At 39.0% G+C, this 12547-nt stretch overlaps 1 protein-coding gene across 1 annotated transcript; it reads right to left on the reverse strand.

Annotated features, from left to right (window-relative positions):
- Positions 1–748: 748 nt before the first annotated feature.
- sox4a (SRY-box transcription factor 4a) lies at positions 749–4253 on the reverse strand. The gene has a single exon (XM_026942102.3). It carries the CDS (start codon positions 3805–3807, stop codon positions 2800–2802), a length of 1008 nt encoding a protein of 335 aa, XP_026797903.1. The 5' UTR covers positions 3808–4253; the 3' UTR covers positions 749–2799.
- Positions 4254–12547: the final 8294 nt, after the last annotated feature.

Consider the following 12547-nt stretch of genomic DNA (forward strand, 5'->3'; position numbering starts at 1 on the left):
CATTACCTTGTCCTGCCAACTCTAATGATCCTGTGTGATGACTCAAAGGTGATTAGAAATGTTATCATGCTGCGCTACAGCAACCTGATCTGCTCACGGCTTAACTGGAGCTGAATTATGACTTTATTTTTATGAACAAAATCAAGTGTATCCAGTAATATTCTATTTTTATCCTTTTTTGTTTGACTTTTCCCTGCACCTGTCTAATTCACTGTTTGTTTCATGAAGTCTGTGTTTATGGCGCAAATACCAAGTCAAATTCTTTGTAAGTGAAATCTTACTTGGCCAATAAAATTTAGTGTGACTCTGAAATCATGGCCTGAACAGCCTGGATAGCTTGATGATTATTACCCATCAACACTAATTTAATTTATAATTATAATGCTTATATAGATTGAAGGCAGTTGTGTTTATTTACATCCGAGCTGCAGGAGTGGATCAATGATTTAACAATATTATCCAGAGCAGGCCACGCCCCTTTCCCCTGACCACAACCAGGATTATATATTAAACAGTACTGATATATGATTGTGCTGATTGATATGTGGGACATTTTATAAACAAATTGGGTTTGTTTGGCATGAAGTGAAATATATGTTATATACCTGCGATAGACGTCAGATGTTTAAATGTGCATGTTTGCTAAGGACTGTGTGATAAGATAAGTAAGCAGTATAACCATGTATGTAGATAATACGAGGTTCCTGTGAGGACACAGAGATGATTAAAGTAAGAGAAGCAAGAGAAGTTCAGTTCCAGCTGATTTTATTTCCTTCTGGAAAAAAGACAAAGTTTTTTTTTTTTATTTTTTGTACAGAGGTCTGACAGGCAGTGACTTGACACAATTGGCTGGCTTGGAATTCTCTACTCAAACGTGATATGGTATGGCAAGACAAAACAATATTGTACACAGCATATTGCACAAAATGAAACAATATTAAAATGTATATAGGCCTATTTATCCCAAAAAAGTCATGAACAACAACTTTAAACATAGGGACGTATAAAGATATATGTTCAAAGTGCCTGGTGTGGCAGGTCTTTGCCACACAAGCACACAGTCTTTTTACTTTATTATACAATCAATGTACATTAAAAAAATCTTCACGCTGATCCTTTTGCCTTAAACACAACAGCTCTACGTGAACCTGAATTTTTAAAAAATACGAAACGCTAGTTGCCATGCCGTAACATACTAAAAACGATTAGCTACATTTAGCCAACAAGTAGAAAAAGATTAAATATCCTTGTAACATTTAGGAGTGAAAGCATTACTTCATGAAATCATATAGGCATTTTAGAGCGTGTTCAAATTACATCCAGTGGTTTTAAAAAAATGACGGATTCACTGATTAAAGCACAAAGAAATCGTCAAAAAAAGGAAACAGTATTTCCCATAAGGACACTGATGCTTCCGCTACATACAGTCTCATTTGCATGGCTGGTTGAGAAATTGTGATAGTGTGTCTTTAAGAAATCTGCGGCTCGACACTGTAAACAGATTGTTTATTTTTTTTTTGTTTGTTTGTTTCCGAGACAAAATCTTAATTGTACAAAAATACACGTAGAAAATAACAGCAACGATTCATCTCCCGTCCATTAAATGACACGATGCAGTTTCTAGCCCTTGAGAAAAACAGAGACGTACATGTTGCATCTGGAGGCTACACGACAAGACAGACTGGTGTACTGTAGAGAAAAAAGAGGAGCTTTACCACACATGCTAATGTGGCTAACAGTGAATGGAAATCAATAGCCACCAATTAGCATGATGTCATTTTAAAGGTGCTAACTGCTGGTTAGCAACAATATCATAACAATAGCGTTTTTTTTTTTTGTTTTTTTTTTTGTCTGAAAACAAACACAAAAGGAAAAATGCAAATGCAAACATTTGGAGCATTATAAATACATTGGTATAAAATTGTTTGTTCTGAGCACAAATGGGTTATAAAGGAGGGATTGACAGGGTGGAGGAGAGGTTCAAATAAAAAAAAAAGCAAGAGAGAGAGAGAGAGAGAGAGAGAGAGAAAGATAGCAAGGGAAAGCAAGAGAAAGAGAGAGAAAGACAGAAAGAGATAAAGATAGAGAGAGAGAAGATATATAGAGAGAGAGTGAAAGAGAAAGATAGATAGATAGATAGATAGAGTATGAGAGACAGAGAAAGAGAGAGTGTGTGTGTGAGAGAGAGAGAGATAGAGAGATAGAGTGTGTGTGAGAGAGAGAGAGAGAGAGAGAGAGAACACGCTTCTCGGACGAATTTTGGTCCTGATCTGTAGTGTAAGGAAAAAAAGCTGAACCGTCTGAGTTGCGCTTAAACACCTGACATCTCTTTAACGGGAAAAAGCTGGTGATAGTTTTGTTTTTGTTTGTTTTTGTTTCTTCTTAAAAACCGATACGGCTCGCGCTTCACAAGCAAAACCGTCCTCATCATGCGCTTCAGTTCATGTGGGAGCCCGCTGTAGTCACACTAAGCTAACCGCTCACCTTCCAGTCCAGCAGATCAGCTCACTGATTTCTAACGGCCCTCAGACACAGTCTCAGCCTCCACACGTCTCCGTGCAACTTCTGAGCTCTTCCTGCTCGCACAAACAACTTGTAGCATCTTTCATCCTCCTCCAAAGGAGCATTTCTTCTCTTTTTTTCTTTCCTTTTCTGTAATTATGTTTTTTCATCTGCGTGTGAGAGCCCACAGCGTTTTAATATGAAACAGGTGGGAATCGCGTCGTTCAGTCGCGTCGTCGTGCACGTCGCAGGACGCTTGGGATTTTTTTTTTCAACGCCAAGTCTTAAAATCTGGGCTCAATACGTGAACACCAGGTTAGAGATGGTGGACTCGAGCCAGTCCCCCGAGATCATCTCGCTCACCTCGGGCGTGCAGTAGTCCGGGAACTCGAAGTGCGAGCCGGAGCCCGACTCGAAACCGAAGTCCAAGTCTCGGTCCAGGCACGTGTCGCTCCCGAATCCGCCGCTAAAGCCACCGGGACTGGGGTCGAAGTCCAGCGGGTCGTCTTCAAACTCTTCATCCGAGGAGTGCGAGGAGGAGGAAGAGGAGGAGTGCGAGGCGGACGGGGTCGGAGACGAGGCGCGGGCGTGTTTGAAGCGCGTCCCCGCGTCATCGTAGAGGCTCGGAGGCTCTGCGCACTCAGCCGAGCTGCTCAGTGTCGGGCTCGCGGGCACGGCGGCGGAGGGGGCGAGGCTTTCTGAGCCGGAGTGCGCGCGCTTCACCGGTTTGTCCGGTATCTGCTTTGCAGAAGACGCTGCTCTGGGTTTATAGAGCGCATCACTGACGGCTTCGAGAGAGCCAGACTTCTTGTGCGTCCTGCCAGGAGATTTATTAGAGCCGTGGCTTTTTTTGGAGGATGACTTCCCGCCTCCGGTGACCCCCTTGTCCCCCTTTTCCCCGCCAGCTTTGCATGCACCAGCGGACGTCTTGACCTTCTTCCTCGGCCGGTACTTGTAGTCCGGGTAGTCTGCCATGTGTTTGAGTCTGAGGCGCTCGGCCTCGCGGATGAACGGGATCTTGTCGCAGTCTCGCAGGAGCTTCCAGCGCTTTCCCAGCCGCTTGGAGATCTCTGCGTTGTGCATGTCGGGAGACTGCTCCATGATCTTGCGCCGCTCGATCTGCGACCACACCATGAACGCGTTCATAGGCCGCTTGATGTGGCCGGTGGGCGTCTTGCACCACGCCACGTCCCCGGTCGCGTGCGGGGAGCCCGGGGTCCGCGAGGCGTCCGCGTCCGCCTCCATCTCACCGGAGTCGGCACAGTCGATGGGCGGCAAGTCTGGGTTGTTCGCCACCATAACCATTCAATAAAACTCTTAAAATCCTGCTGGTGAAATAAAATCACTGTACACTTCGACTGTCTGTCCGTTCTTCCACACTTCAGTGGAGCGCGTGCGTAAAGGCGCGTGGAGGCAAAAAAAAAAAAAAAAGTTAGAGGCGCGTTGTTTTTCCTTGTGTTTCTCAGCGCCTTGGAGATTATAGGGAAGTTTCGGAAATGTCTTCAAAAATTGTTTTTTTAAAAAATGATAGCACTCAGCTGCCAGTGCGACTGAAAACGAGACCAGAGCCGCTCTGAATGCAAAGCAGGTTAAGAAGCAAAAATAATAACTTTATTGGAAAGAGAGAAAACTCTTCGGCATGCTTCGTCTCAGCACCATGCGGCAGGTTTGAGCCACTGCGCTCTTTCATAGTCCGGATCTTTCTTTCACCGATCACAACTTTAAGATTTTCAGCTCGGCGCCTCCGCTCGGCTTTATCCTCCCCACAGTGGCAAGGCGAGAGGAAAACAGCCAATCCGCTGCTGTCGCTAGCCTGTCTTTGGCCGAAACCACGCCCCTTAACGCCCATTGGCTGAATATAGTAGCTAATAATAATCGGCGCGTGCAATGAGGAGCTTTATGTCTGACCTCATTCCTGTCTACACTGCAAAAATTGGTTTTAAAGGTACATGTTTTTTTTTTTTTTTTTTTTTTTTCCTCAAAGACAGGATCAGAAGACAGGAATTTAACGACAAGTGACTTGTGGTAGACGAACATGACCAGGTTGTTAGGTCAAGTCATTGCCTTCTCTTAACTCATTAACACCTTTATTATTATTATTATTATTATTATTATTATTATCTAATTGATTAGACTATTTATTAATATGCATTAACTATTGAGTAGTATAAAAATTGAGTAGTATTCTTTAATTAAACACTTTAGTACCTTTCCTTTATTTATTTATTTATTTATTTATTGATTGATTGATTGATTGATTATGATCAGAGTAATGTTTATGGAGTGCACTACTTCCACGTGCATACTCTATAGGAGAAGACACGTGAGCTCCAAACATAACTGATAACATAAGGAGATTAATGTCAGGTTATTTTTTTTTTCCCCCCCAGAATTGGTGAAGTTAGAATAATATGTAAACCATCAAAGTAAACACTGTAGCCCACTGTGTCGAATGTTATTTAGACATAAGCTACTATTTAGGGTGCTGTTAAAGAGTATGCAGTATGTATAGGAGTATGTATGAGAACCAGAGTGAGTTAGATCACTTTATACAGCAACATCTAACCAGAGTACTGCAGTCTGCAAACACTGATGAACCCCAAAATCAGGAAGAAGCACTTCACTCCAGGTCCTTAATCTCCTGGACTCGAGTCAAAAATGCAATTTTCTCCACTAGATGTCGCAGTAGAGCCAATGAAGGCTCTTACAAAGAGCCTATAGCGACATGGTTTAATCTGAGAGAGAGAGAGAGAGCGAGAGAGAGAGAGAGAGAATATATATGTGAATATGCATTACGTAATGCAGTTAGAGGAGAGTGTTTTCTTAAATCCATCAGTTGCAGTAAACAGGTTTAAAATCATTTCAGAAATATAATCAATTCTTTCTTTAAAAAAGGCATCTCTAAGCCAGGGTTTAGAAAGTGTTTTTCTGAAACAAAGCATTGAAAAGATTCTGACATCATCCTGTAAACACATATATAAATGTAAGTGCATATATACTTATAGGGGGGAAAAAAGTGCTGAACTCTAAACTATACCTTAAAGCAGCACTCCTCAAAGTGGGGTCTTGTAAAACCCATCCTTATCAAAGATATTTAAATCAAATCCAAATATCAATAAATAATAATAATAATAAAAAAAAAAAATCAGCCTGTAAATAATGTCAGTCTGGACCTAATGTGTTCTGTGGGTGGAAAGTTGCAGATAATAGCCAAATTACTATTGTACACATTTATATAATGATCTTAATATTTTGTATAATTGGATTATGTTCATAAAACTGTCCTGATGGCATCGATAAACATTAATTTACAATAAAGCGCTCCCTGTCTCCAAGACTTTGCCTTAAACTTGCAACTGGGGTGCAAGATTCAAGGATATATGTTCACTTACATAGAATGTAAAAGTAGTAGCTTTAAAGCTCATTCCAGGTATATAATTGAACTTTAAGAAATACTAGTGTACCTTTGAAAGCACATTTATAATGTTTGTGCTTTGGAGAACCAAAATGTACCTGTACAGTGCATGAGATTGCATACAGTACCAGTATACCAGATAGCACAACATGAGAGCATTACACGCAAGGCTACACAATTACAATACATTCATTCATCTTCAGTAAGCGCTTTATCCTGATCAGGGTCGTGGTGGATTCGGAGCTTGTAGCCAGAACAATGGGTATGAGGCTGGAATACACACAGGATGGGACAGCAGTCCATCACAGGGCACACAATCACACCTAGGGGCAATTTAGAGTTGTCAAAACATGTACATGATTTTGGGAGATGAGAAGAAACTGGAGAATCTGGAGGAAACCTGGGGAGAACAGGGGAAACTCTACACAGACAGGACCCTCAGCTCCAGGGGATCCTTGAACTGTGAGGACTTGTACAATAGAGTCAAACATAAGACAATAAATGTTATATACTGTGCAAATGTCTTAGGTCACTTAGAGTCCCAACACTGTCCAATTATTGCACGTGTCCTATTAGACTTCCACTCTGTGCATGTTTGCATTGTGTTTGGGGTTTGATTTTACCAGTGAGCTATTTTCCCCAAAGATACAGAGTGATGATCATAAAATCTGTTTATATTACTCAGCATTCATCATTCTGTTGATTTTGATCAGATCCCCTAAAGCACTTGCTGAAATATAGCCAAGAGCATGACACAGAAACCAGCAAAATGGCATCATCATGTGAATCGCAAACTCACCATCTGACACACTGGTACCTTAGTGAATGAAAAATCTCACATTTGGAATCCATAAGACTTTCTGCCTCTGGTTCTTGCACCATTTAACGGTCCTCAGTGTACTCAGCATTGCTTCTTTGTCTTTATATGAAAAATAAAATGGTTTCTGAGCAGCAATATGTGCCTACATAACGATTTGTCCAGTATTTGGCACCTCATTTTGGTGAGCAACGTTTCTGTCTGTCCCTCAAGGAAATCATTAGGATACAGCATTTAGCTCTTCTGCAACATTCTATCCTTATCCCACCCAGCATCCTAAAGTTTCTCGTTTTCAACATCACATCATGAGTCCATTTTGGTGCGCAACCCCTTGCTTACGATATCCTTTTTAGAACAAAACTACACTGCCTACACTGTTAATGTTTCACTGTGTTAGCTTTTCCAACATCTCCTCGACACCCTGTTAACATATTTGCCAGATTACCTTCAGCAAGTTTTCAAACGCCTTTGAAACATTTATTTTGTCCTGTGCATTAAGCACCCAGGCAGCTGCTTGCCCTAAAGCACTGTCAACAAACATTTCACAAGCTCAGCACTTGCATAAAATCCAGTCAGGTTAGTCCTGCGCTGAGAAATTAATAGATTTTTTTTTATTCTGCTGACTGCACAAGAAGTACCAGACTGAATCTGAAGACTTTTACTACTACCAGTAATAAAAATAATAATAATAATAATAATAATAATAGAGAAAATTACAGTAAAGCAGGAAATTAGAGCTCAGATAAACAAAAACACTGAAAGACTACAATTAAATATTTAATGCAAATAAGAATAACTGTATATAATATATAATTGTTATTTATTTATTTATTTATTTACATATATAGAGTAGATAACAATTATAACGACAATAATTAGATATAATGTCAAATAATACTACTTATCAATTATAAATCAAATCTTTTTAATAAATGAATAACTAATTTTTATATTACTTGTAATACTTTTAATATTAATTGATATATAATTTATATTTATTTGTCATGTAATAGAGAGATAGATCAATAAGAAATATAAATTATATACACTATACCATCTTACACAACAAATATAAAACTTAAAGAAATAAAGTTATATAAAGTGTAAAATTGACGAGTTGCTCCATCGCTTGGCTCTCTTATATCCAGCACTTATGAGGAATTTAAATGTTTCACCTACACCAGGTTTGATCATCCAGTGCATTTTATCACAGCGTTATCCAAAACACACTTCTCCTGCTTGGCCTGCGTTACCGTAGCAACCATCGCTGTTCCCTCTCCAAACACATTTAATAAGTTTAATGTGACTGCACAGAAATGTCCTCAACCTTGTGGAGGAAACCTCTGAACGTCTTCCCTCATGTTTTTCCTGCTCTTTGTCTCTTCTTGTCCTTTATCATATTGCATGAAGTGTAAAGAGCTCATTTGCATTGGGTGGTTAGATCATTTAGACACAGTGTGAATAATTCAGTAGGCATTCAGTACTGTGTGTTTTTTGGAGGACACGGTCTGGTAAAGTGATGCATTGTAACCTTTTTCTCTAATCTACACCAGCTTCCTCAATACCTGTCTAATATTACCAACCTTTCACCAGCACAATGGGCCTTTTGTGTGTATATATACATATGTGTGTGTGTATGCATGTGTTTTACCCTCAACCTTTTCCAGTGAGGCTGTTAAACTGAACCGGAGAAGCTCTAGTGATGCTGAGGTCTAACCTGACCTTAGCAGGTATTTCCCCCACTGACATATACATATACATATTAACTTACCACTCACGTGATTAGACGTCACTTCACCAACCAAAAAATTCTTTTTCCAAGAGCAGTGACATTTGTTGAAGCAATTTGCTTGAGGATTTCTACAATCTGTTTACTTTGAACTATTTAAACACCATTATCGACCAATGGGCTAGCATAAAATCCCAATTCAAACAATTTTATGCAATTATCCAATCAGCCAATCATGTGGCATGGTTGTTGGTGCAATATGGGCTCCATGACAGTCTCTAGTGTTTATATCCAGTGAGCAGTGATTGGTCATGTTCTGAGATGCTTTTCTGCTCACCATGGTTGTAGAGAGTGGTTATTTGCGTTGCCATAGCCTTCCTCAAACCAGTCTAGCCATTCTCCTCTGATCGCTCTCCTCAGCAAGGGGTTTCCATCTGCAGAACTTGTTTTTCACACCATTCTGTGTAAATTCTAGAGATTCTGTTGTGTGTGAACATCAGCAGTTTCTGAAATATTCAAACCAGCCCATCTGGCACCAACAACCATGCTACGGTCAAAGTCACTGAGATCACATTTTTTCCCCATCCTCATATTTGATATGAACTTTAACTGAAGCTCTTGCCCTGTATCTGCATGATTTTATGCATTGCATTGCAGCCGCATGTCATCTAAGCTGAGGGTCTCTTTCAAATCAAGTTTTTCTAAGCACTCAAGAGAGGACTTTCCATTCCCTCCTTCAAAACAGAAGTTTTCCAGCTCTCACTTCACTCAGAAGGTCACTCAAACCTCACTTAGCTTGCCAGGGGCGTCCATTTGTTCAGCTCAGCAGTTTGTGTTCCCCTGTGAGCAGAGGACAGATGTAAGGACAGAAGTTCAGGAGCCAATGGCTGATCGCTTATCTCTCCCCAAGGTGCACTTCTCGGCTCGGTGATAAATCAGGAGCAATGCCCACAGACAATCTTGTTTTTCATCTCTCTTTTTTTAAATTTTCACTAGTGTCGAAAGCTTGCAGATCTACAGGCTTCATAATGACAACACTTCATTTCAGGCATGTAGCAAATGGGATCATTTCACACAATATACCATATGTGCTATTTACAATGATTAACAATGACTGTAGCTAAAGATCTGGCATTCTTCCCGATAACATATGGCTTTGCCAGTTAAAACTTAATGTTGCTGCCATGGTTTCAGTGCCATGCTATACCTCGTAGGAGCTCTTTCAAAGGAAATATCCACTCTGAATGACTTGCATATTAATTTTTATAGTTGACATTTGACATCCAATATTAATTTCTAATGTTATTTTTAAATTTATTCATCAGCATGTTGGTCTAGTTTCACTTTGGTTAACAGTTTCCTATGAGGCATGCTGAGTAAGTTTTATACAGTGTTTGATTTCCATCATAACTTCTGCACTTCCTTGATAACTTCCACTATACACAATATAAATGCCATCATCATCTCTCTGGTGTAAATATACTCTGTATCAACAAAGTGTATTTTTTTTTGGTATTTTTTTACTACTCTTTGGTAGACACATGTCCTTGTACGAGGTAGTCGTTTTGTTTTGACAGCTTTACATTTAAAACTGGTGCCATTGGACATGCATAAGGAATGGACATGCATAGTAATGTACCTGATTGACATGGTCTATAGAATTATTTGCATACATCTAGAATGACCCCAGACACATTATTTGTGATCAATGATTGGAGGTTTTGAGGTATTGGTTGTTATTGACCGATGGACTATGAATATTGGCTAACACACTCCACTCCCAGACTGTTCCAAATGATTACACCAACATATCCACTATACCTGCAGATAGAACAACGATATATGGATCGTTCAGTTCCTTCAACATAGATCTTTTGCTTCAAGATTTTATGCTAGTTATTAGAAAATGATGTGTTTGACCCTCAGGACTGTCTGAGACTCAACTTTGGATCTGTCAAAGGAGTAAGAGGAAAATCATACAGTCGATCAGCACTAAAACAGAGCTTTAAGGTTGCAGACTTTTTTTATTAAGCATAAATGTAGATGTAACCTTAGTTCAGTGCTTAAGTGCATCATGATAATAAAAAAAAACATCTTGAAAGTAACTGAAAATATGAAAATATGAGTGCAACATTATTATATTGCATTATACTACAGCGCTGTTGAAGTCTTGATTCTGATCTTTATAACAGCAGCTCAGACAGTAGTTATTATTATTATATTAATGTGCTTGTTTTAATGTATTACTTATCGTTTCCATAGTAATAATTTACACATTCTATATAAATGGATTAAAAAAAAGTGCAATTTTTGATATGGGGAGGTTTTTCTTTTGGAGATGTTTATTTAGCATTCTTGTAAGGAGTCTCCAGTGTCGATACTTTGTAACAGTCCGAGGTAAAGCTGTAATTTTAAGTTTTCTGTCTGCATTTTTTGTCTTAAGAAAAAAGAAAGGCTGGTGATGGATGACTGTTTATAGCTCTAAAAACATAAGTGATAACAGGAACTAACCTGCTTTGCAGAAGTACAACATTAGGTGCAACTACAAATGGGTAAAAGTATGGTAAGCTGTTATTTAATAAATTTTAAAAAATGTAATTGTTAGAATTTTGCTGTGGTGTAAGAGGAATAAAACACTTTGGGGATGTGCTGGTCTTGGAAAATAATCAACATCAGATTGTGACAGCTCCAGTCACATCTCCCATGTCACAATATCATATCGCTGATTACTTTCTCTGTCTTGATATATTCCTGACTTATTATACAGTATATACTGTATATCTCCTTTCAAAAATAATCATCACTCATGTTTTAGTCAATAATATTTAGTTCACTACAAACTGTGCCTTTTGATTTACATAAACCAAACAACAAAGGTCTATTTTAGATTTTTTTTATGTAGCATCTCATATATTTTGGAACAATATTATCTAATTATAGTAATATACACAACCAGTGAAATTGCTTAGGGTATATACAGTATGCATACATTTAGATACTGCACATGTTTATTTTGTTTGTTCTTTCCCTGGAAACTGGTTTTATTTTAATGTTTTGTCTTTAAATCTCAGTCTTTTCTCTTGCTATATTATTTTTTCACTTTCACATCACATATTTTATTCTGTCTAGAAGACTATTGAGTCATCTTTTTCCCATAAATAATGGATAACTGTTCAATGTATACACAAACTTCACCTGAATTTACCCCCTTTTATGTATATGTGGTGGATTTTAAGTTAAGCTTATATAGCTTCCTAGCGAGTTGCTTTTGCTCATCTGGCATCACAATAGTATACTTAAACCATCTAATCATGAGACTTTAAACCATATGTTCTGGTTCAGAACACAAGGGAGGGAAAAGGTAAATCTTGCCAGTATCCTTAAAGAGTCAGTGTGTGTGGCTGTAAACCTGAGTTAAGAACAGAATGGGGAAGGAAAAACAATCAACAGTATCAGCAATGTAATGGAAAATTAAATGGCTGCTGCAATGGAAATGGCCTCAGCAGGAAATGATGCTTTGAAATTACTGCTCTTAGAGCACTCTGATTACTCGTGCTGCATGTTTAACACTTTCCTCTTTTGTTCCGCGTATCGTATTTGCTTTGTTCAGCGTCTGAATCGGGGTGATTACGACGTGGTGGTGTATCACGTCAGTCAACCTGCAGCAGGAAGATTTAATGCTTTGACTTGTCTCGAGAGAGTGTAAAAAAGTAGCTAAAGGAAAAGAATGCAAACAAAAGAGGAATAAAGATAGCAAAAAAATAGAGGATATGAAAAACATGTGGTAGAAATTGTGAACGGAAACCAGCAGAGAAAGAATTTTAAAGGTTTTATTTCAGCAGCTTATATGTCTGTCCTTCAAGGCTTTTCTGTCATAAGAAACAATTTCATCCATTCTTGCTGTAGAAAGAGAACAAACTGCACCACTTGTAATGCACTAAGTGGATGAATGATTGACCTGAATGTCCGTAATGCAGATGTGCACATCCAGATGTGGAAAACAACAGATTATTAGCTCTGATGTGAGGTTTGGAGGATGCGCTTCCCCCTTTCTCGCACCGAGGGGATTCACAGCTCAGGATAC

The sequence above is a fragment of the Pangasianodon hypophthalmus genome, chromosome 29 (assembly GCF_027358585.1).
Source record: "Pangasianodon hypophthalmus isolate fPanHyp1 chromosome 29, fPanHyp1.pri, whole genome shotgun sequence".
NCBI classification, from domain to species: domain Eukaryota; kingdom Metazoa; phylum Chordata; class Actinopteri; order Siluriformes; family Pangasiidae; genus Pangasianodon; species Pangasianodon hypophthalmus.